The sequence below is a fragment of the Macrotis lagotis genome, chromosome X (genome assembly GCF_037893015.1).
Source record: "Macrotis lagotis isolate mMagLag1 chromosome X, bilby.v1.9.chrom.fasta, whole genome shotgun sequence".
NCBI lineage: Eukaryota > Metazoa > Chordata > Mammalia > Peramelemorphia > Peramelidae > Macrotis > Macrotis lagotis.
Window position 1 is genome coordinate 668,375,883 of NC_133666.1, and position 27,176 is coordinate 668,403,058.

The window sequence follows — 27,176 nt, forward strand, 5'->3', positions numbered from 1 at the left end:
TAAACTCATGTTAATTTCATGAGAGTGAAGCCAACAAATGGTACGTGCCACTTTGTACTTTAGTAGTTTATCAGTAGACCGGTTCATTAATTAACACCAACAATGTCCAAAGTTTTGACTGAATTTCACATCCTCTCCTGGGCCAGTTGACCCCCTTGGGTTCTTGTCAGGACTGGGGTTCAGGGTGGGGCCTTCATATCCTCTCCAGGTGCTGAGTTTGGGAGGGAGACTAACAATATTTAGTTTGTCTTATCCTTGAGTGTCATGTTCTTCAAAATTTCCATTTGGTAATTGGTGTGTCTGTTGTTCCTTTTTGTTTTTTTTACCCCCTGCCTCATTTTACACAAGTAATTTTCACATTCTTAAAATCTTGTTCCTTAGGGTCTGATAATAGTCTGTTATACTCAGACACCATGGTTTGTCTGGTGATTGATTGGTAAAGCACATTTTGATTCCATCTTTTTGCTATGAATATTTTTGTACATGTAGTTTTTTCTTTTTTTATTGAATTTTACAATTTCCCCCCCCCAATCTTGCTTTGCTTCCCTCCCCCCACCCCCAAAGAATGCAATCTGTTAGTCTTTACATGGTTTCCATGATATACATTGATCAAAATTGAATGTGATGAAAAATCAGATCCTTAAGGAAAACATAAAATAGAAGAGAAAGCAAAATTACATAAAATAACTTTTTATTTTAAATTAAAGGTCTTTGCTAAACTCCACACTTCTTTCTTTGGTTATAGACGGTATTCTCCATCATAGATCCCCTAAAATTGTCCCTGATTGTTGCACTGATGGAATGAGCAAGTCTGTTAAGGTTGATCATCCCCCATATTGCTGTACACGTAGTTTTTTTTTTAATCTGGTTGTCTAGCTTCCTTGGGGTATACATTCAGTAGTAGGATTGCTGGGTTAAAGGGTGGTAGGAACAATTTTGTGTGGAATTCCAAGTTGTTTTTTTTAAATGGTTGACTTCATATCTCCACTTGCTGTGAATTGTTGTGCCTTATTTTCTTACAACCCTACCAAGAGTGAATTTTTCTTTTTACCATCTTTGTTGCTGGAGGTATAAGACGAAGTGGTGTCTTTTTTTAAAAACCCTTTCAGGGGCAGCTAGGTGGCGCAGTAGAGCACCAGCCCTGGAGTCAGGAGTACCTGAGTTCAAATCCGGCCTCAGACACTTAATAATTACCTAGCTGTGTGGCCTTGGGCAAGCCACTTAACCCCATTGCCTTGCAAAAATCTAAAAAAAACAAAACAAAAAACCCTTCTAAATTTAGCAGTTGCAGGAATAAATCAATTATGGTATGACTTATAGAATTTATAATAAGTGATTATTCAAAAGATTGCTCTGAACCCAACACCAAAAAAGAGAACAATTTCATATTTGTTCATATATGAACAGTTTGTTGAGTAAAACCATGACTCTATGTTGAATTGAATTGAATTGATTTTGGTTAAGAACTAAACTTTATATTCAGTATATGCCTCATCTCAGGGGAGGGGACTAATCGGTCCACTGGGTAAAGTAAGATTAGAACAAAGCCTTGATATTGTCTCTGGACAGTAAGTATACCCTCACAAGGCGTGCCACTAACCTTGCCTAAAACATAATTATAAGGTGAACATCTCTTACTGGATGATCCATCTGGAGTGAGAAGAAATGAATGTATAATAGCATGGCTGTCATCACATGGGGTTGCAGAATCTTGCCCTTAGTGTGGATTGAGTGAGCTGCTACACCTTGGGGAATCTGAGAAGTTACTTGGCAGGTTGTTAGTTTTCCATCCTGCTTGTCCCTTCATTAGCTAAGAGAAGAAATAAATGGACACGTGATAAATGGGCTTTCAAAATCTCTCCTTTTTCCTTCTTATTCTCTTTAAATTGGTAGGAAGTACTGGTGACTTTTCCACATTGCAGAGATACCTTCTCTCAGCTCATGATGATGTAACACTGACTACCATCAACATGGGGCCCTGTCCCCCAGCTCAGCGGTACAAGGCTTAGGAGTTTGTCCACAAATGTTTATTTGAAGTTGTTCTGAGTGTGCCGGCAGTGATGGCAGTCATCACACCCTCTGGCCAGCATGCCAGTGACTGGCTGCAGCTGCTTCTACTCCCTGGTGGCATCACTTCTCCTTTGGCAAAGGGGCTGTTGGCCTTGATTCCTTTAACATGAACTCTTTTAACAGTCTCTTTTTCTCTAGGGTTTCTTTTGCTTTTTTTTTCCTTTCTCTCTTCTTTTTCTCTGCCTCTTTTTTGACTTTGTAAATGTGACTGTCTTCTCCTCTGTAGAAGAGATCCACTTTCCCTTGCAGAATTTCTCTTGCCAGTTTTCGATTCTGATCAACCGATCTTGTTTGATGGCACTGGGGAAAACAACAGTGTTTTGTTAGGTGGTTGTGGCATGGTACAGTGAGAAGGAACCTCAGACAAATCAAGCCCAAGCCTATCTTACAGATTGAAAGACAGACCCAGAGAGGGCCAGGCTTGCCCAACCTCTTATGCTGAGATGGGGCTAGAGCAGGCACCAGAGCCAGGGCTCTTGCCAGCCTGTTTCAGAACCTGCTGAACCTCATAACTCAACTGGCTAAGTCCATCTAGGGGCTGAGATTAGCCATGACTCTTCCTCTGCTTCCCTAACAGAGCCAGTCACTTGCAGAGTTTGACCTGACCCAGGACAGATGCAGGGGTGAAAGCTGGGCCAAACAAAAGGCCTCTCCATCTGCCAGGAGTTGGCTGGGGCAGTGGCTGCTCCCTGGCTGGGCCACACACAGGATGAATGACGGCCTCTTGTTCTTCGTTCATGGCACATGCTGCAAGCGCCCTCTTGTGGCAGACAGCCTGGAGCACAGCCCTTAGGCCTGAGCTGCATCTCTCATGGACCAGGCCAATCCATCCCAAGTGGAGTTTAAGGCACAAAAATTCGGACAGCTTTTCCACAGCCCTACCACATCAACAGGTGAACAGTGCAACCTTGCCTCAGCTGATAAGCCTAGTTTGGGCAACCAAAGCTGCCAGGGCCCGGGCGGGGGGGGGGGGCACCTCTTTTCAAGATACTTTTCCCCGTCCCCTTCCCCTACCTTGACCACAATGCCCGATGGGATGTGCTTCAGCACCACACAGTTGCTTGTTTTGTTGGTTGCTTGGCCACCAGGACCATGTCCTCTCACAAACTGCTCTTCCAAATCAGCTTCGTTCAGAGGAAGGAGGACCTGGGAGTCTGTCTTTCCTGTCACCTGGGGCCTGTAAACTCCCATCCCAGGGAATAAAAATGCAGGCTTCTTCCACAGCCAGAGCTGCCATAGTCCTGTGCTAAGTCTGCCCAACGAGACTGGAAGGTAAGTGGAGCCCAAAGTATTCATAAAGGAATCTGCAAGAGAAAAGAAAATGGGACCCCATTTTGAAAACATGCCCAACATTAAGGCTTGGGGGCAAAACAGCCCAACCATAGAAACCTCAGGGTCCTGTAAAGGTTATCCTGCTCTTATAAATGGCTTTTCTATTAAAATAAAACAAATACTTTATTAGAATTTTAACAATAATAGTACTAGCATTTATATAGGACTTAGAAAGTGTACAAAACTTTGCATAGGTTACCTCATTTGATCACCAGAGTAAGTATGGAGTAATGGAACAGGATGTGAACTCCGTTTTTCTTGACTCCAAGTCCAGTGAAATATCCACTCTACATCAAGTAATGACACCATTAACACCTAGTATATTTGCTTTAAAAGGCTGTTTATATTTCTTTTTAAACAGTTTTAAAAATTCTGTTCATTTTTACTTCATCTTCATTTCCAAATATTTCTTTCTGTTCCCAGAGGTCACAGCTTGTATCAAAGAACAGAAAAGAGAGGAAAAAGGGGGAGGGGGAACAATTCAACAAAAGGAATAATCAGATAAGCCAGATGATAAGCATATGCAACTGTTTTAGTTCCAGGAGATGGGCCTGTTGGAGGCCAGTTGAACTTCCTCCCAGACAGCTGGACTTTCTAAATCCAAGTCTTTACATTAGACCAATTGGCTCTGCCTCCCTTTTCCTATCCCCCCTTCCCCTAAAAAGAAATCACCTATTCCTTCTAAGGATGATCAGATGAGCAACAAAGGGGCTTGATCAGAGATGTCAAGGGGGTCTTGAGGCTGTCTATCTTCTCAGAACCTTCCCTGCATGTTGCAGAAGTAGAAGCCTGAAATGATGATTTCTTTAACATGTAACCAAGAAGGGCAGCTAGGTGGCACAATGGATAGAGCACTGGCCCTGGAGTCAGGAGGATCCAAGTTCAAATCTGGCCTCAGATACTTAATAAAAATTGCCTAACTATGTGACCTTGAGTAAGTCACTCTTAACTCCATTGCCTTAAATAAAATTAAATAAAAAAAAAACCCATGTAACCAAGAACTTCAGTGACTCAAGAGATTAGATTGTGAACTGGGGGTGGGGGGGAAGGACAGGGGCTGTGCTGGAGCCATACTTGTAACTGCAAGGTCATCATAAAATAAACTTTACTGCTTGTTGAATTGAAAAGTCAAATTTGAAGTATCAAAACCCCCCAAACTCAAAGCACCAGAATTTAAAAAATAAGAATGCAACATTTTACATCAAATATCTCTGGGACTCCTGGTGCTCTTTTTTTAAAGGTGTGGGACTGAAACTTTGGTGGGCTACTAATGCTGGAATTTTGCCCTGATCCAGATGAAGTAGTTATCTCGGTTAATTCTGTAGCCAACAGCTTCATCAGTTGCTTGGCATCACAATGTTGTGTATAGATTTTCCCTCTAAAAAGATTTTGCGTTAGGGGCATTAACTCAAATCAACAAATATTAAACAGCCACCATTCAAAAGCCTGAGTTGGATGCTGGGGATTATTTTATTTTTCAATTACCTGCAGATAGTTTTCAATATCCATCTTTTTTTGTAAGCTTTGAGTACCATGTTTTTCTACTCCTTCCCTTCCTTCCCTCCCTCCTCTCCATGACCCTTGATCTGTACATGCACAGATCATACATGTACAAGCAAGAACTCAGACCTCTCAGAAAGGAGAATTGTGTGTGCTATCACAGAAGTTAAAGTCTATTTGGGGATATAAACACATATAGTTTATATATATATTCATATATAATACATAATTAGATTTCTATTATATGTACATTTATATATAAACACAAGAGGTTATTTTAAAAATAATGAATTTCATTTCTATCTGGGGAAGGGAACTAATGAACAATGCCTGTCTCTATTTTTCCTCTTCCCAGCCCAGGCCTTGCAGTCACCACGGAGGGTTACAATGACTACAGAGAAAGGATCTACTTTTCTTTGTATCACCACCAACAACTGTTAATCTAATTGGGAGCTAGACCTAAGACCTAGGAATAGCAGCATTCCCCAGTCTTAGAAATGGTATTAAAGATATATTGCCATTTGCTTTGCCCTTGATTCCCTTAAGACCAATAGCCTTTTCTCATCTGGCTTGTTGCAAAAACCTGTCATGTGCACTGTCTCCTCCATTAGAATGTAAGTTCAAGGGGGCAGTTAGGTGGCTCAGTGGATAGATCACCAGCCCTGGAGTTAGGAAGACCTGAGTTTAAATCTGACCTCAGACACTTAATAATTATCTAGCTATATGACCTTTGGCAAGTCACTTAACCCCCCCCCCCCCCCACTGCCTTGCAAAAACAAACAAAAAACAAAGAAGGGAAGCAAAAGCAGTTTCTCATTTCTTATCTAGAGTCAAATTTGGTTGTTTCAATTACAGAATTCAGGGTATTTTTTTTTAAACTTCTGATTTACAAGAATAATTTGTGGAGCAGTTAGGTGGTACAGTGGATAGAACACTGGCCCTGGAGTTAGGAGGACCTCAGTTTAAATCCTACCTCAAACATTTAATAATTATCTAGCTGTGTGACTTCGGGCAAGTCACTTAACCCCACTGCCTGCCAAAAAACCCCCCAAACTTAGAGAAATGCAAATTAAAGCATCTCTGAGGTACCTCACACCTCTGACTGACCAATATGACCAGAAAGGACAATGATCAATGTTGGAAGGGATGTGGGAAATCTGGGACACATTGTTGGTGGAGCTGTGAACTCATCCAATCTTTCTGGAGAGCAATTTGGAATTATACCCAAAAGGCAATAAAAATGTGCATACCCTTTGATCCAGCAAAACCACTACTGGGTCTATACTCTGAAGAGATCATGAAAAGGGGTGAAAACATCACTTGTACAAAAATATTCATAGTAGCACTGTTTGTGGTGGCAAAGAATTGGAAATCAAGTAAATGTCCTTCAATTGTGGAATGGCTGAACAAACTGTGGTACATCAATGTGATGGAACACTACTGTTCTATTAGAAACTAGGAGGAATGGAAATTCAGAGAAGTCTGGAAGGCTTTGCATGAACTGATGCTGAGTGAGATGAGCAGAACCAGAAGAACACTGTACTCCCTAACAGCAACATAGGGGTGATGGTCAACCTTAATGAACTTGTTCATTCCATCAGTGCAAGAATCAGGAACAATTTTGCGGTATCTGCAATAGAGAATACCATCTATATCCAGAGAAAGAATTGTGGATTTTGACCAAAGACTATTACCTTTAATTAAAAAACAATCCTCCTTATTATGTAATTTTGCTATCTTTTGCATTTCATTTTTTCCCTTAAGGATATGATCTCTCAACACATTCAATTTAGATCAATGTGTAGCATGGAAAATAATGTACAGACTATCAGACTACCTTCTGTGGGGTGGGGGTGGGGGAGGGAAGCGAGATTAGGGGAAAAATTGTAAAATTAAAAAATATATTAAAAAAGTCAAATAAACAGGAGAAAAATGTACACAGCAAGAATAATAGTTTACTAATGATCAACTGTGAATAACTTAGCTACTCTTTTAAAAATTTTCTGAATATTTAAATTGACAAATGAATACCAAAATTCCGAATAAATGATTAAAATGTCTGTTAAAGCTGACAGAAGAGCTATTAGGTAAAGAGGGAAGAGCTGGCAGTAATGTGAGATTCCTATATATCCAATCACCACATACCTCTCCAAGCTCACCAGAAACGGAGGATGGTAAAAACATCAGTGTTTTTCCCTATGTTCTTGGTATCAGAATCATGGACCTCCACAAAGTCCCTTCCTAATTCCTTCTCCTGGTATAGAAATGATCCTAGGTCCTTGAAGTTTATGTTGATGAAGTATGAGCTCTGACACCTCCTTTGTTCTGAGAAAGTTCTGAGTGAGGTTCTAGCCACTGGGAACTTGCTGAGAACCAGCCTGTACTCATAGGCTAAACCTGCAAGAGTCCACTAGCCACTTGGAAAACTCCAACATCTGCCTAGTTTTACATCCCCCAACTTCTCCACTGACAGGAGATGCTATGAGAAAGTTGGAGATGGGTCATAAACAGGAACTGACTTAGTCTTGTTGAGGGCGTATGTGTGGATACTGTAAGGGATGAGGGAGAACAATCTTTACATTCTTGCTACAAATGTCAGAAACAAAATTGCAGCTTAAGAGAAGAATGGCTTACAGGTTCTCCTTGGAGAAACAACTTGATCATTTTTGTGCCTCTAAAGGTATCAAGAAACGTCTTGTCTTGTGGCATTTGATCATCTCACACTGCAGTTGGTTAAACATCTACTAGAGTGGCACAGAATACTGGATCTGGACTCAGGAAGATCAGAGTTCAAGTCTGACCTCAGATTTGCTGGGTAAGTCACTTGACCCTGTTTGTCTCAGTTTCCTTATCTGTAAAATGAACTGAAGAAGGGAAATGGTGAACTGGACACTTCAGCATCTTTGCCAAGAAAACTTAAAAAGGGTCACAGTCAGAAATGACTAAAAATGATTAAGCAACTACAACAGGGGACTAGGCATTATGCTAAGCTCTAGGAATACAGAAAAGATAAAAAATACTCCACATCTCTGCATTTAGGGTCAGTCTCAAAGGAAAGATGGAAAAAAAATATACCAATAACTAGGCAGAACTGCAAGGGGGGAGAGGGTGTGGGACTTGTTTCAGGAGAAGTCAGGAGGCCAGAAGATTATGTGTTAAGGAGGAAGGTGTAAGAAGACTAAGGTAGGAGAGGAGGTCAGATTATGAAGGGCTTTGAACATTAAACAGAACACTTTGTATTGGACCTTGAGAGTGGTAGGGAACCACTGAAAATTATTGAAGGGAGAGGAATGGTCAGACCTGTGCTTGAGGATGAAGTGAAAAGAAACTAGGAGATCCACCGGGAGCCTTTGTCAGAGACAAAGAGGTATATCCATTTTGTAAGGATGAGGGAGACTGAAGGACTTGACACCTGATTGGCTATGGGAGGTAAGAGTGAGACAGTGAGGATGATGGCATCCTCTAAGTGACAGGGAAGCTAGGGCAGCATTTCCCCCAAGTTGTGAAGAAATTTATAGTGTGTGCCAACGTCTTGCTGAGGGTGAAGACTCACATAGTTCTCAGAAGATACTAATAACATCCAAATTACGTCCAGAAAATCTCTTCTCTTCAGTACCTTTGGTGCACAGGTGGCCTAGAAAGGGGATGATGGAAACCCACAGAAAGCACTCTATAAGCTTTCTAATACTCTAGAAAGATCAATCAGAGCTGGAAGAGTCCTTGGAGGTCATCTAGTCCAGGCCTTCCTCTCCTTTTACAGATGAGAGCTCTGAAATTCAGGACCATGTTCAAAGAGCAATAAAATTGGGCTTACCCTTTTGATTCAGCAATACCACAACTAGGTCCATATCCCCAGAGATCATGGAAAAAGGAAAAAGAGCCATGCTCTTTCTGTAGGGGCAAAAAATTGAAAACTGAGGGGATGCCTAACAATTGGGGAATGGCTGAACAAATTGTGGTATCTGAACATTTTCTAAGTAATCATGAATGGGTGGGCTTCAGAAAAGCGTAGAAAGACTTGCATGAATTGATGTTGAGTGAAGTGGGCAGAACCAGAACAATGTGCAACAATGTGTGATAATCAGCTATACAGCTCTTCTCAGCAATACAACGATCAAAGGCAATTCTAAAGGACTTGTGAAGAAAAATACCACCCTCATCTGGAAAAGAACTATGGAATCTGAATGTAGACCTAATGATACTATTTTCAATTTTTAAAACTTATTTTTCTTTCTTTCACTCAACTCCCCCCTTTTATTTCCTATTCTTTTTTCACAACATTACTAATATAGAAATATGTTAAACATGTTTGTACATGTAAAACCTTTAGCAAATTACTTGCTGTTTGGGGAGAGGAAAGGAAAGGAGGTAGAACAGAAGCTTACAAAAAGATGAATGTTGTTGTAACCTATCTAGGCATGTAATTGAAAAAAGAAATGACATTAAAAAAAAGAAAAAGATGAGGACTTTGGGATCTTGGGAACCATGGGTGTAGAGAAAGAAACAAAAGAGTCTGTCAAAGGCTTGTGGACTTTGAAGACTTGCATCTGTATTCATGTGACTTTTTCCTGAAGAATGGAGTTGAGAGCTGCTGGACCAAGTAACATCACAAAAATGGAATGAGTTATTTTTTTTTTTTTAGGTTTTTGCAAGGCAAATGGGGTTAAGTGGCTTACCCAAGGCCACACAGCTAGGTAATTATTAAGTGTCTGAGACCGGATTTGAACCCAGGTACTCCTGACTCCAGGGCTGGTGCTTTATCCACTACGCCACCTAGCCGCCCCGGCATGAGTTATTTTAGCAAAAAATTTCTGGTTAATGAAATGGGTATTTCAGCTTTGAAAAGTCAGATCATTGACCTGAGCTATGATCAATATCATAATTAAATTAGAAGAACAGAAATGAGGAAGTAGGGCAGGACTTAAGGCAACACTGACTTAACCATGAAACAAAATATTAATTTCAAAATCTGAGAAGTGGATAAAAGAACAGACACCAAATTAGTTTTTCTACCATTTCTAAGGAAGTTTAACTGATATACATATGAGTTATGCTGGGGAGACCACAAAAGCCTAGGCACCAACTCATCTGACAACAATAATCTCCTGATAGAGACATACCAGCCAACATCAACTCCATTTCAGAATATAAATTAGTTTGTAAAATTCTAGGGAGGGTGATAGTAGAAAAGTATGAAAAGTATTATTTCATAAAACATCAAGTACATTATGGGGAATAACATAACAGAATATCTACCAGTAAATTTGATCATCCTGTAGCCATTTGTGGGTGAAAATGGAAGGAACACAACAGTGAGAACATGGAAACCATTTCTAGATTCCTATAATAAATTCTCTTCAACAATGCTAAGGAAGCCATCCATCTTTTAGACTGCTGTGGGCAGAAATAGAAGTAGTACTAAAGAAAACAAAGATGGGCAGAGAACCTAAACTGAAATAAATCTGTAAGAGGTAGTCTGGGCTAGGGGGTGACAAAATTTTGAGAATATTGAAGGACTGATTCTTGAGAATTCTGAAAGATACAAAATACAAGTGGGAAAACAATTATAGCACCTATTATTACACCACAAGGAGGCTGGTCAAAATGACCAATTTATATGGCTATCTTGCAATTTCTACACAAGACCTTTATTAGAATTATATACATGTCCATTGAAGGCATCTTTGATGAAGGTGTAAGAAGAGAACTGGCAGGCTTTCACAAATGATATTCTACAGCAAATCACATATTTAGAATCACAGTTAACTCAAATGTGTAGAGAACACAAGATTCCATTGTACATTTTTTTTGTTTTCTGTCTCTAAAACATGGAGTAAAACATTAAAGACTTGCCCCCAAAATATGACTTATTCATAGGTTAAAATTATGAAAGGTAATAGAGGTGACATTATTTAAGGGCAATGTGATCAATAATATGAAACAAGGAGATGTTTGCTGCTGTCATGATGATGTCCAGCAGAGTCCAAATGTAAAGATCCCTTTAGAGAAGATGAGGCAAATAGACAGCTGGGTCTAGTACAAAGTAGGGAAGCAGAGAGGACTGTACAGGGATTTGAAGGATCAGTCTGCTTCTTCAAATCTCCATGATACTTTTTTTTTTTAAGGTTTTTGCAAGGCAAATGGGGTTAAGTGGATTGCCCAAGACCACACAGCTAGGCAATTACTCTTGATTTGAGGCTGAGGTTGCATTGATATTACCAAACTTCGGAACCCAGTGGTGTCTCCTAAATGAGATTAATCAAAAGTTTGTTCTTACTATGTATAAAAAAAAATAAGTGGATGAAGAATGACTATTATTGAAACTATGGTATATAGTTAGAAGAGACAACCCACAGAGCTAGTCCGTGTGTGTCTGTGTGTGTTGGAAAGATACTCCTAATGGTAAGGACCCATCTGAGCAAGGTCCAGAATTCCAAAGAACTCAACTTGTGGACTGCAAAATGAAGAAGCCCATTGTCAGAAGAACCTAAAATATTTTAACAACAAAGAATTGGGAAGGGGTCTAAACACATCATCATGGAGAGATGTATGGCTGTGAAGGATGTGGGTTGGTCACATGGTAAGAGGGATAAAGTCAGCCATTGGTAACCATACACTATCAAGAGATCCAGAAGACAGCTCCTAGCATGCTGGTCAGCTAGCCCTATATGGAGCTTTACAAGAAGGCATGAACAAGTGTGGCCCAGGATAAGGACATTCACTACTGGGAGGAGGGGGGGGTACTCATTTGATAAGATCAACTCATTGAAGTAGTAAAATGGTGGACAAAGTACAGAACATAGAATAACTTAGGCCTGCTCATCTGGTACTCCCAGAATGGACTTGATCTCAAAATCGATACCACCCCCCCCCCCGGTATTACTAGGCAGGCTCTTTTCGTGTATGATGAAAATAGGTTGTTCCCAAGAGCCTGCTTTCTGAAATATAATCAGACTGAAGGTAACAAGTATCTAAGTTTGAGTTTTCAAATACAAATGTTAAAAAGATCTTCCTCAATGTTTCTTCTTAGTAGTATATTGTGTCCCACCATTTTTGCACACATGTTTTTAATGTGACTTCAAGCTGTTCTTTAGAAAGGGGTGGGGGATAGTGTGGTGGTGACTCATAGAATTTTTTTTTTGTTATGGTGAGGCCCAAGGTCAAACAGTAAGTACCAAGTATCTTGAGTTAAATTTGAACTCAGGTCCTCTGATTCCAGGAGTAGTGTTCTATCTACTGCATCACCTGGCTGCTCCTACTCACATAGAATTACAATTGATAGGCATCCTAGTGCAACAGAAAAGGTTACTAAATGTGGAATCAGAAAATCTGGGTTCAGATCATGACTCAATGTGATACTGAATCACTTAGCTTCTCCGGGCCTCAGTTTCCTCATCTGTAAAAAAGAGGAAGTTAGATCACTAAGATCCTTTCAGCTCTAAATCTAACACAAAAGCTTGAGATGGTTAATGTCATTTCAGTTCCTGCTTGAGGACACTGCCTTCCCAGAACTGGCCAAATGCTGATAGGCATCAATGACCAAAGAAGGGTGGTAATTGTAAAATCAGATTTGTGAGATGACAACCAAATTCCCTACATCCTCTGCTTGGATTAAAGAGTCAAAGCAGATAATAATTGAGTTCATGGGGTCTAACTACCACACTAAAAAAGAAAAAGTCTAAAAACCACGTGGATGCTTGATTATGGATCTGTACAGCGAGTACTAAGGGAACCAGGGGGTCAGAACAGCCTCTGCTCAGTTGCTAGTTCTGATGTACATGTGTATGAGCAAAAGCAAGGACCCATGCAACCTTCTCGGCATGATGTCCCAGAAGAGCTGCTGATCTGATTAAGAGGAAGTTTCATACCAAGAATGATTTTTACTGATGAAAATACATTCAGACCAAAAAAGGATATGGTCCTTTGGCAGTGAGTCTTTCCACTGGCATTTCTTAGGCAGGAGATGCAAATAGACAGCTGGGTCTAGTACAAAGTAGGGAAGCAGAGAGGACTGTACAGGGATTTGAAGGATCAGTCTGCTTCTTCAAATCTCCATGATACTTTTTTTTTAAGGTTTTTGCAAGGCAAATGGGGTTAAGTGGATTGCCCAAGACCACACAGCTAGGCAATTATTATCCATGATACTTTCTATCTCAGAAGCACCACTCTTGCAGGTGACTCAGAGATATATATTTATATATATTTGCTCTCCTAACAAAATGTAAGTTTTGTGAGGGCAGCAACTGTTTCAAGCGTCTGGCTTAAAGCCTGGCAAAGAAGCCTGAGGGATCTCCTTGCCATCAATCTCTCCCCATTTCAGTCCAACCTCCATTGTTGCCCAAGTGATTTTCCTATAATGCAGGTTTGACCAGTCCCACCCTCTCATCTATAAATTCCAGTGACTCCCTATTACTTCCAGAATCAAATATAAAACCCCATTGGCTTTCAATGCTTTTCACATCTTGGTCAATCTTTTGCTTCCAAATCTTACCTCTTTATAGCCTTGCTCAGTCAGCTTTTCACAGGCCTGAAAGGCCTTCTCTCCTGACCTCTACTTCCTGACTTACTTCACTAGTCAGCTTAACCCTGCTCTCAGCAAGGGGCCTTTGCTATACTCCTCTTCTTCCCTCTGCCCCTCCCCTTCACATCACGTGTATTTTTCTGCATGCTGTTGCTTGCATGCCACATCCTTCATAAGGCTGCAAGCTCCTGGAGGGAGGGGAGAGGGACTGGTCCTAGGTCTTTCTTGTATCTCCAGTGTTTTACACACATAGTGACAGGCATCTGCTAAGTGACCAATCTTAAAGACATACAGACAGATTCGTTAAATTTTTATTTTTAGATTTTTCAAGGCAATGGGTTTAAGTGGTTTGCCCAAGGCCACATGGCTAGGTAATTATTAAGTGTCTGAGGTCAGATTTGAACCCAGGTACTCCTGACTCCAAGGCCGGTGCTCTATCCACTGTGCCACTTAGCTGCCCCTTAAAATTTTTTCTGAAATAATTTGATATTTATCTTTATTTGATATTTTATTTTTATTTTAAAAAAAGATTTTGTTTTACAATTTTTCCAGTATTCTTGCTTCCCTCCCCCATCTCCCACAGAAGGCAATCTGTTAGTCTTTACATTGTTTCCATGGTATACACTGATCTAAGTTGAATGTGATGAGTGAGAAATCATAGCCTTAAGGGAAAAAGAAACAAAGTATAAGAGATAGTAAAATTACATAAGATAACAGGTTTTTCCCCCCTACAGTGAAGGTAATAGTCTGGTCTTTGTTCAAACTCCACAATTCTTTCTCTGGATACTTTATTTGATATTTTAACCCATTCTTCAGTAGAACATATAAGGTAGTTATTTTAATAATAAATTTCCTATATGTCAGGTCCTATGGTAAGGGCTGGGATTTACAGAAAGATACAGACAGGAACTGCAACTAGATCAAAGAGTGGGGATGCAAAACTTAAAAAAACAAAGCCCTGTAATTGGGGGAAAAAAATTAAATTTAAAAAGAGAAAAAAAAAGAAGAAAGGTTTAAATGCAAAGGCATAGAAGGGGTAAGAGATAGAATGTTATATATGGGGAACAGTAAATAGACCAGGTTGACTGGAGTAAAGAATAAGTGACAGAAAGTAATATGTTATTAGTTTGTAAAAAACAGGCCACAGAGAGAGTACAAAGGATTTAAAAAACCTAAAAGAGGAATTTACATTTTAGCCTAAAACTTGAGCAGAAAAATGGCAGGATCAGACCTGCATGTGAAGTACAACAGCACTCTAACATATTCTTTGACTATAAACTCAATGAAAAAAGTAAAAGTGAGAAAATTTTAATAAATGTGATTAATTCACTCCAGGAAAAAAAGGGGGTAGAACCATTCATAACAGAACCAATAAAAGCATACAGATCCATTCAAATTTTGAAATATATTTGATGAAATCATTCCTCAGTATGAAAACATAAAAGGCAATTATTTATTTTTTTTAGTTTTTTTTGCTAGGCAGCGGGGTTAAGTGGCTTGCGCAAGGCCACACAGCTAGGTAATTATTAAGTGTCTGAGACCGGATTTGAACCCACGTACTCCTGACTCCAGGGCCGGTGCTTTATCCATTGCGCCACCTAGCAGCCCCAGAAGGCAATTATTTTAAAACAAACAAATGTGATTCCACTTATTGCTATATGTGAGACTAACTGATCTAAAGACATCAGTAAGTGCCTAGCTTTGGAAAACTACAAATGCAGCCAATAGCTTGTTAGATGCCATCTGGACTAATGCCTTGGGGGTTTCAATTGAACTATCACACTCACAATTTATAAATGGCTTTCTTTCCAATCTGAAATCTCCATTCTGTTCTGGTTCATAGTAATCAGTATTAAAACCAGACTGAGGACTTTAACTCCTAAGGCAATTAAAATGCATCATCAAGATGGATGGATTACTTTTGGATCCTTGAGCTTTCCATCCTCTAGAATTCGAGGTCTAGTTCTGCATGTCAGTACTTACTGATTGGGGACCATTTCTCCTTTGTGTCCAGTGCTGGGAAGGAGGAAAAAAAGAACATGAAGGGATACATTCATTGCTTTTGTGTTTAAAGTTTCCTTGACATTGGCTCATTCATGGTGTTCTAATGCCATCTTCTGAATGAGTAGAGGATAGTACTTTTATCCCTTCTGTTTGCCAAATATACAATGACTGAAAACTTACAAACAATTTTTCAAGTATCAAGTCAACACCACCAACACCAAGTCTTCCCAAATCTTGTTCAAGGTGATCCTGGCTTCTCAAAGAGAAAGTATGGCATATATGCTAGATTTGGGAGTCTGGAAGCCTTAGATTCAAATCCTGCCTCTCAGATGCTTAGCTGTGTGACTATGACAAGTCACTTTATCAGAATTTCAATTTCTTCATCTGTAAAATGATTCACATAGTACTTATAACCTCGCAGGATTATTGTGAAATTAAAATGAGAACATTTTGCAATCTCTGAAGGGCTATGGAAATGTCAGCTATGATGATGATGATGTTATGCCAGCAGGACACAAGATTTGGCTGTTTCTATCAAACTGGAAGGGTACCAAGTACAGGACTGGTAAATAAGTACTGTTTTTCATCTAAGGACTAATCAGCCTACCAAATTTCAGACTTATTAGATTGGCTGCAAAGTAGTGAGTAGTCTTTTTGGCCACTGCAAACAATGAAAATCATCAACCTGGTCATAGAAAAGTTATACCTTCATTGAAACAATGAGTTTTATAATGATAAAAACAAAGTTTTGAATATTTTTAATGTCAGTGCTGCTGCTAAATGAAATAGGAGCTGGGCCAATTTATAACAGCTCAATAGTCCAAGCATTGTGCTTATATCTAGGAAATTAAAGGACCAAAAGGAAGACTTTCATCATATTGGGTTAATTCTCTGTGAAGGGTTTATGGAAATTCTTTGATAATAATCACCCAGCATAAGGGGATAAGGCTGGGTTGCAATCTGCCCTGCAGAGGGAGTCCCTGAATTGATTAATGAGTCCAAAGCATAGAGGTATACCACCACTATTATCATTTTGTGGGTCTATTATATGGTCCAAATCAGTGTCTTTTAGTTGGGTTAGCCCCATGGGATGGTAATTAGGGCATTTGAGGAAGTAATTCCATGCCTCTGAGAAGACCTTTGAGGCAAAGTATATTCCAACTACAGCCAAAAGAAAATGAAGACGACTCACTAAATTGACTGAGGCTTTTGATGAGCTGGTATGCTAAATGAAAAACTGACGTCATGATGCCCTGGATCAAGTAGCCAGTGAGAGATTGTAGGGGGATCAGCATTTCCATTTTTTCGTAACTTTTAGAAGAAAGAACAGTGTCCACTATAAATACATAAAGATGTAGATTAGATTGGGTTTTCTCATGTTAAAAGAATGCTGGAACCCCCCCCCCCCCCCCAGCTATTTACTTCTTTTCCAAATATTCCTTGTGGAACAAGGTTTCTTTGTGAAAACTGCTTGTCTCTGGTGGAAGCTGGATGTGGAACACAGGCCTATTGATTTTTCTGCAGCTTCTCTTCCGCCCCCTTAGCAAATCTGAGCAGACAGGACAGTGAAGAGTCTGGGGCTCCAACAAAGAGGGGAAACATCGCTACAAGGCTGTGAACCTGCCAGACAAAGGAGGGAGCAGAGAGAACTCTTATCAGCTGCTCACTAGACTAGCCCACTGTTTCTTCTTCAAGCTTCCTCCTCCTTTTTGTCCCCGTTCAGTGCTTTCAGATGCCCTGGAAAGCCTCCCACCCAACTGGAGTTCCAGAAGGGACCCGGTGTTCACTGACTGGCTGTTCTGCGGCCAATCAGACTCTTCAAGGTCCTCCCAGCATCTTTGGGAGCTCTGGCCCGACTCCAAAAGCTGCTAAAAATGACCCAGCCGCCCATGGTTCCACTTCCCCAAGCCTCAAAGATGATCCTTGATTGGATCTTGGCTTTTGTGAGACTCACAGAGGGAGCCCAGAGTTAGTAGGAAACAATAAAAACAGCTCAAATTTTTGTTCCTAGTGACATTTAAAAGGGAAAAAAAAAAGAAAAACTAAAAAAGGCTCCAGTAAGAGGAAACCAAGACCCATGGCAGCTCTGACCCATTTCCTCCCATCTGTGTGGTGGAGCTTTTAGTAGACAGCTGCTTCTCTACCTGAATTTTCTCTTAAACTCCTCCCCTCCCCCATCCCAATCTAGGACCACTTCTGTAGAAAACAGCTGACTTCAGTCTAGGGTTAACCCCTCACATTTAGTCATCCTTTTTCAGAAAGGCTGACAGAATTTGTCACTTTTTATCTTGCTTAGATCTATGATAAAGTTAGTTTATTTCTCATGTTTGTAGATTGGACCTTATTCATTTGGTATACTTACTGACAAGGCTGCTTGAAAAACAAATGAAAATATGACATTATTCTCTCTAGAATTGTTATTTATTAGGAAAGAAGCTTATCCTGAATTGCAACCAAGGATTAAAATGATGTCTATAGCTAGAACCGTGACACATGGGTAAGACAGTCCCAACCACACATTTGAACTGGCAGTAGAATGCAGTGCTTTTAAACTTTGGGAAAGGGACACAGGTGAGCAGTGTCTCCCATCTTGTTTCAATGTTTTTGAAAGTGAGAAACAAGGGGCGGCTAGGTGGTGCAGTGGATAAAGTGCTGGCCCTGGAGTCAGGAGTACCTGGGTTCAAATCTGATCTCAGACACTTAATGATTACTTAGCTGTGTGGCCTTGGGCAAGCCACTTAACCCCATTTGCCTTGCAAAAACCTAAAAAAAAAAAGTGAGAAACATACAAAGGGTAGATTCTAGGATCTGAGTTCCTTATTACTTCTAGAAACAAAGCTGAACTACTCTCTCATTAGGCATTTTTATAAGCTTGCTCCAACCTGCCTTCTTAAGCACTGCTGCTATTCCTGCAGTTGCATGTTCAGTCAAACTGGCTGCTGGTTCTTCTCAAAAAGGCCATTGCTTGCAATGCACTCCTCATGTGGCTTTCAGAGTTCCCTAGCTGCCTTCAAAGCTTAATTCAAGCTCTATCTCCTACTTTAGGCCTATCCTGAGTTGCCTAAGTACCTATGGCTTCCTTCTGTTCCGCCCCCCCCCCCCCCATTACCTTACATTGATTTTGTACATAAGAGGCAATGCTTGGAGAGTGGAGTGGTGAGAGAGCTGACCTCAAGGATCTAATTCAAGCTGCACATCCTGGCTTTGTGACCACTCTCACCTGCCTCAAGGTAACTCTAGAAAGCTGTGAGTGATAGAGAAGGTGCCCATCAACACTGGTAGTGGAAGGGAGTTACCTAGGGTCCACAGCTAGATACAAATTAAACATAATTGGGAAATGTTTAACAAAAAATACAATAAATAACAAAAAGGTTAATAAAAACGCAATAAAAGAAAGGGCATTCATGGTTTTCTAAGTCAGCATGCCTTGAACCAGACCTAGCAAACCACAGGTCCAGTCCTGAGTCCCTATCTATTTATTTATATGCAGGGTCCAGAGTGTTTGATTTTGGTTTCTCCAGGAAATGCTACTGGGCTTGTCAGGAAGTGGTACATTCTTTTTTTTCTCTTTTTTTTGGTTTTTGAAGGCAGTAGGGTTAAGTGACTTGCTCAAGGCAAGATTTTTTTTTTAAGTGTCTGAGGCCACATTTGAACTCAGGTCCTTCTGACTCCAGGGCCAGTGCTCTATCCACTGTGCCACCTAGCTTCCCCGAAGTGGTACACTCTTAATACATGTTCCTTTTGGACACATTTCCTTACACTTTAGAAAGGCAAACCATCAGTTTTTCTTTTAACTTCAAATTTTCATAAAAATGTCCCACCTTTGCAGAAAGGGACTTATCCCAAGTAGAGAGGACAGACATCTTTATTGAAATCAAGTATGTCACAGAAACAAGTGTGTCTTCCACATGGTGAGGTCACTGACCCCCAGAACTCCTGGGTGAGGAGATTCTTGCTACCAAGGGAGATCACTATCTTCCTTGCGACAGATTTAGAGAGACTTTAACCCAGGTCTTGATTTTTCAGGTAGTGAGCACTTAATAAGCCAAATGATTTCAACTGCAAATAAAAGCTAAGAAAATAATTGTACTCAAGACAAGAACACAGGATTTGACAGCTTCCAACACGGACCAGGCTGTTTTACTTATGGTAGGCTCTAGAATGTACTGAAATTCTGCAGAAATTTGCACAAGTCCTGAGGACCAAATCAATTCCAATGAACATGGATGTTAGATTTAAATCACTTTCTCTGTATTAATCTTAAAAGATAGGGAGCAGAACATCAAAATACTCACTTTACAGATGAGAAAACTTAAGGCCCTGAGAAATGAAACAGTTTTTCCACCATCTAACAGCTACTAAGTGTGAGAGTTAGGGCTTGAAGCAATAGTCCTTCCACTCAAACAGAGTGTATTTTGTACACCACAATACATCAAAAGTATTGGGACCAAGGAAAGTTCAAGAGAGTCTAATGGGGTCAAATCAGTAAAAAAAAAAAAAGATCAGGTGGTAGGGAATACAGAGGGAAAGAAAGATTGATGGAAAAAAGATTAAACATTTATTTAAAGTTCATGTCAAATTTAGTCAGATGACAAGACAGACAAAAATAAGGTTACCACAGCATTATCGTGCTAGACTGATAGTTGGGTTGGATACAGGAGTGATTTGTTCATGTTTAATAAAAACATGGTCGAAACATCTTTCCATCAAGCACAGCATTATTTCCTAAAGTGACCATTGGAGAGTAAAGTGTCATAGGCTTGCAGCATGAAGATTTGCTTTAAAAAGATGTACAGCTAGGTGGTACAGTGGCTTGAGTACCGGCTCTGGAGTCAGGACCTGAGTTCAAATCCAAACTCAAGACACTTAATACTTAGCTGTGTGATCTTAGGCAAGTCACTCAATCCCACTGCCTTGCAAAAACAAAAACGTACAATGTCTTTCATGATATAATTTATGAAGAACCAGGGATGAGATCTGTGATTTCACTGGTTGAGTTAAATTTCATTATTTGACCCAAAACAGGGTAAGTATTGCCTCTGCTACTTCTATTCTGAGAGCTGTTGCAGAGGAGGGGAGTCAAACTCAAATGGAACTGGATTAGTTTCAAATAGAAAATAAACTCCTTAAGGATCCTGAGGATGTATACTAATTTAAAAAATTATACTAAGATTATGTTTTACTGTATTTATGTTTATTTTGTTAAATATTTCCCAGCTTCATTCATAATTGGTTCCAGGCTTGGAAATGTTGGGGGCTACATTTCTGCTCCAAATCTGAGATAGATGAAACTTAAGCTCAGGTTCTGGTTGGCTCTGCCACTCTACTTACTAGGCCATATTGTCTCTTATGTTCCAGTAAGCTTAAAAAAACAAACAAACAAAAATAACCAACCTAATAAATTAATGAAGTAGAACTGGCAGGCAAAGCAATGTTGCAGTATTAGGATGAAATAAAATGCCCAGCTGATGGCACCAAAAGTCAACTGATGGGAAGGGGCTGATTTTCAGGGAAATATTTAGCACTTCTTATATAGAAATCCCTTTCATCACTTCCCACAAAATTGTATTTAAAATAACCATCTTGGTTTCTTCCCAATCAAGGCAGTCCCATAAAAGAACAGTCATGCTGCAGAGATCGCCTCTGCAGTTTGCTTTATTGGAGACACATCCGCATCTTTTTTGTAAAACTGTGTAGGATTCTGATTTCTAGGTTAGGCATATAGCATTTCTCCCCCCTACCCCATTCAAAGTGTTTGCAGAGAATTTTTGTTCCAAACAGGAAAAGCACAAAGACAGGAAATATAGAAGTTATTTTTATTTTAAATGGATTCAAAGAAATGAGACTACTGTGGCTCTGGCCTGAAATTCATAGGTTTCTAGCTTTGGTCTTACAAGGTATAAAGAAAAAGAACAATTTTTACAAAAATTTCCCCTCCATCCCTTTCTAGAAAACATTCTGCTTTTAAAATCTAGACTGAAAGTGTGGCTCTTTCTGACTTCCAAAGATGATGCAACTGTTCTATTTGAAACTCCTATAGTGATCTTTTCTTATTTAAAGAATCTAACAGTAGTCTTGTGACATTTTGACTCATGTATAAAAACAGAACCAACTAAAGCTCATCTCATATACAATACTTTTTTGAAAACCTTAAAAATACTAAAAACCAGGGGCAGCTAGGTGGCGTAGTGGATAAAGTACGGGCCCTGGAGTCAGGAGTACCTGAGTTCAAATCTGGCCTCAGACACGAGTCAGATACTATATGATTTAACTAAGGCACTTAAAATGGCTTTGGATATTGAATTTTTTGTACCTAAATTCATTTTCCTTCCTGAAGAACTCCACAGTGAATTAGTGTTTATTTTCTAGCATAACTCCAAATCTAATAAATGATCTCTTAATGGGCAAATCTAACATTCTTCTCTTTTTTTTTAGTCTTTGATATGATAGATAACCACCTTTTTTCTAGATACTTTTCTCCAAGCTTTAGTGACACAGGTCTCTCTCCTGGTTCTCTTCAAAGGAAACATGACATCTGCAAGTTTAGAGTACCCACCTTGGGTGTTCACATGTACTATTGGTACCCAACCTGTGTTAAGAGCATTCCAAGATCGCACTGGTCTGATCACCCACAATCAGACATACTGTGATTAGTCTCAGAGTGATGTTGTTTTGAACTTCTTCAATAACAAAAGACACAGGTCTTTCTCCTGGTTTTCCTACTGACTGATCTTCCTTAGTTTCCTTTCCAGGCTCCATTCAAGGCTCTATTGTGGGCTCTCCTCTTTTTTTTTCTCAGTACTGTTTTGTTTGCTGATCTCATTATGCTCATAGGATCATCTCTATGTAGATAAATCTATTTATTCAGCTAGTATCTCCTAACTTCCAGTCTTTCATATCCAACTGTCTAATGGACACCTTGAACTGTCCCCTGGACATGTTAAACTCAACATTTCCAAAACAGAATTTATTAAAGCTTCTCTCCTAAGTCTTCATTACATATTTTCCTATTACTATGAAGGGTATCACTCTTGTCATCTTGGCTGGAAACCTAGGTATTACTTTTGACTCCTGACCATTTCTCAACTCCATACAGCCACTCAGTGCCCAATCCTATTGATTGATTCTACCTTCATAACATCTCTTTTACATACCTCCTTCTGAACTGACACTATTACCACCATATAAGAGTGACCATCACCTCATATGTTTGACTTCTGGAACAACTTTACTCCCCACTCCAGTCTCAACTCAGCTGTCAAATTTACTTTCCTTAATTACAGTTGTGCCCATGTTATGTTCTCCACCTCCTTGCCCCCATTCAATAAACATCAGTGGTGCCCTATTAATTCTGGGATCAAATGTTTGGTTTTTGAAGCCTTTCTTTGACTAGACCCTTACAATGATGTGTCACTGGCCTCCTTGCTGCACCTCACACAAAACATTCTGTCCCCAACTCTGCATTTTCACTGTTTGCCATGCCTGGAATGATTTCCCTCCTCTTTGTGTTCTAGTTTGCTTTAGATCTCCACTAAAACTTCACTTCTACAAGCTGCATTTACCAGTCTCCTCTATAATACTCCTGCCTTCACCTTGAGATTCTCTCCAATTTATGCAGGTCTTGTCAGTATACAGTTGTTTTCTCCCAAGGTCCTTGAAAGTAATTACTATTTTTTCTTTCTATGTTCAGGACTTAGCATAATGCCTAAACATAGGAAGAACTGTTTAATAAATGCTTGCTGACTTGTTGATGATTCTTTTCCCTCTTCGATAAACTACTATTAGCTTGTTTTCCTCAATCTCTTCTATCTTCTCCACTTCAAAGTCATCTCCTTTTTACCTTTCTCCTATCCCCTGAAGACACCTGTATGAAGGAAGCCGTCCCCAAGTGCAGGTAAAATGGCTACAGTATGACTCATGAGTGGTGCTCTGAGAGAACTAACCCATCACTTTGGAGTGATCAGTTCCCATATCGATATTTGTATTGTGCAAAGACCTCTCACTGCACTCTGTGTGAGTTCACATCTTTCATTCTTATTCTTTAAACATAAGATACTAGGTAGGGTCTCCATAGGTATTCAGAAACAGAAGCATAACAGTTAAAAGCATCTAGAGCAAATCCATGCATAGCTGACTGCTGCACAGTGCGATCTACAACACATTGAAAGAACCAGAAGCTCCCCTTGAAGACCATGAGTGGATGCCCTCAAGAGGAGTTACAGACATAGCTAAGAATCACAGGGGATGGAGAAGGCCAGAGAGTTTACACTCTGCACCCATGGCAGGAATCCTCACAGCAAAGAAGTCACTGAATACTCAACAAGCTTCTTAGGATCACTTTCCCTTAAAAAAAGTTTTACTGACACCTTTTATTTTCTAACTAACTTACATCAATAATTTTCTGATTCAATCCCCTCTCTTGAACAAAGAAAAACTGAAGCACCCCCTGAGAGTCATTGAACCCATAGTTCTTCACCCTTTCCTCCACCAAAGGGAAAAATTATATTTACTAACTTGCTCTCCAGGACTAAGATGATTCCCTTGATTTTTAAAAGATCACAATGAACACACTGGAGGTATTTTCTTAGGAAAGGATTGTCATGTGCTTCAATCCTTGGTGAGATCACAATTCAATGATTAAGAATTCAGTTGTCAAGGAGGTAATTATGATATCAAACATAAAGGATCAAGTTTTCTCATAGGATCACACTGGAAGACCACCAAAATCAGTGCAAATACACTCATAAATTATAATCCAGAAGATAATATGATTCACATTTACTCTGAAAATTTCCTTCCATGTTTAAATTGTGCAAATTATATGAGATTTTATTTTTATTTTGGAGAGATGAGCCACCAAATGGCATATTTTTGACTATGGAAAATTAATGAGATCTTTAAATTTCATATGCATTTCCTAACCATCTCATATGTGCCTGGCAATGTGGATACAAAGACAAGAACCTCAATCTTTTATCTAGTGCATAATAAAAGTTTAGTGGAGTAGACAGAGCATAGGCCCTGGCCCAAGAGACCTGTGTCATCGTGGGCAAATCACAACTTCAGTTTTGTTTGTCTGTAAAGGGGGTGATAATCCTTTATCTCACTCTCCAGTTTAACATTTGCTCAACTTCACAAGATAGTAAGATAAAACTTTGAAGACTTTTAAAAAAAGACTATAAATGAGTTATAGGCAACTGGGATATTTCAAGATAAATGTCTGTTGTCAATCTTCCAGCTTTAAGATGATCAAAGATCTTCTCCCAAAAGTGTCCTATGTGATGCCCTCAGACAAAAAAAAACTCACTTTGAAAAACCTTTTCAGTAACAAAATTCTTTTACCATATGCTAATTTATCACTACTTAGAGTCATAAAGTGGTTAACTAATGAAGGTACAAACATCTCTAAATCTTCTAGTCTTATTCTGTTTAGCTTAAGCCAAAGATAAAAATAACTTTTTTACAAGTTTTCTTTCAAACTGTGCTGCAGTTATAGATGGCTAAATAGGTAATTCAGTTAATGTGACCATTATTTCCTTGAGTAAGCTGATTTACTGAAATGTGCAGTAAGATATTTTACTGGGTAAGTCCTCTTCTAAAATTTCATTGTAAAAGAGAATTTCTCTAGTAGAAACTGACCAGTTACTGTACAAGAAACCAGGACTTGCAGCAATTAACACATTATAAATTTTATAGGCAACTAAGGTTTTTGTCATAATAGTACATTTTTTGCTTTAATATCAAAGAATTAAATTTTTTAGGAGTCAATGGCTTTGTCTTACTGTGTTACTGATAAAATGATGTAGGATTCTGGACTCCAAAACAGAGTATTTGTTATGTATAAATCCTCCTTTCGGTGCTGTACTGTGACTATCAAACAAATGACTTCATACTTATATAGTACCTATAAGATGAAAAGTTTGAGGTTTTTACGTTCTTTTATTGGCCCTGCCTGAAGTTCTCCAAGTAACTACAAAAAAAAGTGTCTTCCTGTGTGACCCATAATGTATAAAGCTTAGGAAAGCGTTCAAGGTTCAGATCCCATCAAGGCGATAAACTGCCCCTTCACCCAAGGTGGTTTTGGTCCAAACCAGTAAGATTCCATTAGAGTTGGGAACTCGGGGGGGGGGGGGGGAATTCCCTCCCATCAGGAAAAACAGTAACTGTTAGTTAAATCACAGTTCAAGAGAATTGCCAGGGGTATTGGGGTGGTCTGCAGCAGAGGCCAGATATGCCCCAAATCACATGCTCTGGACAGAGGAATCATAACTGAACCCCCAAATGAGAAACATCCTTTACTATACATATTAATTAGGCCAATTTCTTCCAAATAGATACATACATATACACATATGTACCCCATCAGAATGTGGGTTCCTTAAGAGCAGGAATCCCCATTTTGGCATTTGGATCTAAGGTACCTGATGCACAGCGTGGCCCCATGTAAGCCCTTCATCAGTGCATTTTCCCATTCATCCCCTCCTCCAAGCCTGGACCAGAAGGAGGGCTTTTAACCATCGGGCAGAAAGACCGCGCTCAGACCTCGGGGTTCCCCTCCCTGCTTCTTCGCCACCCCAAACCTTCACGTGGGCTGGAGCAGGCGCTTCAGCAGGGTTTTGTGGAAGCTGAGCCCCGAGTCTCTGGCCTGGGGGCTGGTTCTGGCTCGGGGAGGTCCTCCAGGAGAGCTGGGGGGGCGGGGGGAAAAGGGAAAGAAAAACGGTGAGGGAAGGCAAAAAGACGAAAACGAAGAAAAAGGGGAAGCATTTATTGGGCGCCCACTGCACGCGAGGCGCGACAAGCAGCATCTGCCGGGAAGGGCAGGCACGCCGGCGTCCAGCGCAGCGCCGGGGCGGGGAGGCCTACCTGGGCCCGAGCAGGAGCGGCCGGGAAGCCTCGCACGGGGCCAAAGCGAAGAAGCGCCCCCGGGGAAAGCGAAAGGCCCGTCGGCGCATGCGCCCGCACACGCGCGCACGCCCTCCCCGCCCCCGCCGCCTGACGTCATTCTTACGGCCCGTCGCGCCGGGAAGCCCTTGTTGTCCCCGCCTACGTGGGCGGGGGAAAGAATCCAAGCAGACCAATCAGAGGGGCCGGCCGGGGAGGAGCCCGGAGCGGGGGCGCGCACCTCCCCTGCGCCGACTCCCCCGCCCCTTCCCGACGCTCGAGCGGCCAATCCCAGGCGGGGTGCCGGGCGCGCGCACTCCAGTCCTAACGGCCGCGCTGGGCAGCTCGCCGAGCCCTTACCACCGGCTGTGGCGCTCGGCGGGTAAGGGGGGGTCGGGGGCGTTCCTCCTGGGCGTGGCTGAGGGTCGTGAACCCGGGGCAGGGGGGTGAGGGGGCGGGGCGGGGCGGAGCCTTGGCTGTGGCGGCCCCGCCTCCTCGAGGCTCCCTCACGGGGAGGAGGCGGGGCCGAGGCCTATTTTCCGGGCCCCCTCCTTCCCTGCCTGTGAGTGACGTTTCTATGGTCCAATCGCAAGGCGGTTGCGGCCCGGAGGAGGGCGGGGCTTACGGAGGAGCCGCCCGGAGGTGGATCCGAGTCGGAGGTCGCGGGCCGGAGCTGTCAGCGGCGGCTGCATTCCCTGCCAGCCGCCCTCGGCCCTTCCACCTGGCCTTGCCCTCCGCCCACCGGGCTCTCCTTTTCAGCCCTTATTCGCCTACCATCTGCGTGCCCCCTTGCCCGTGGTCTCCGGCCTGACTTGTTATGGGTGACCCGGACTCGGGGTGACGGAGCGGGCCTTTCCCTCCCCCTCCT

The 27,176-nt window shown here is 41.0% G+C and overlaps 1 protein-coding gene across 6 annotated transcripts; it reads right to left on the reverse strand.

Annotated features, from left to right (window-relative positions):
* Positions 1-555: 555 nt before the first annotated feature.
* Positions 556-26,722, reverse strand: MTRFR (mitochondrial translation release factor in rescue). Of its 6 annotated transcripts, XM_074205452.1 has the most exons (6): positions 26,291-26,379; positions 25,849-26,112; positions 16,850-17,047; positions 16,620-16,763; positions 3,085-3,374; positions 556-2,370 (listed from the first exon to the last, which is right to left on the reverse strand). In XM_074205452.1, coding segments are annotated over exons 3-6 (675 nt in total). In that variant the 5' UTR covers positions 16,851-17,047; positions 25,849-26,112; positions 26,291-26,379; the 3' UTR covers positions 556-2,130. The 6 variants fall into 6 exon arrangements, with proteins under 6 accessions (XP_074061553.1, XP_074061556.1, XP_074061559.1 ...); XM_074205455.1 differs by lacking the exon at positions 25,849-26,112 and having other exon boundaries at positions 26,291-26,377; XM_074205458.1 differs by lacking the exons at positions 16,620-16,763; positions 16,850-17,047.
* Between the last annotated feature and the right edge of the window lie 454 nt (positions 26,723-27,176).

Excerpts from the sequence above, each read along its gene's own strand:
- MTRFR (XM_074205452.1), bottom strand. Across the intron at positions 3,375-16,619 it reads CAAAAGCCTCAGTCAATTTA|ATTCCTTTATGAATACTTTG; the intron begins GTGAGTCGTCTT and ends TTTCTCTTGCAG. Across the intron at positions 2,371-3,084 it reads CATCGGGCATTGTGGTCAAG|TGCCATCAAACAAGATCGGT; the intron begins GTAGGGGAAGGG and ends TGTTTTCCCCAG.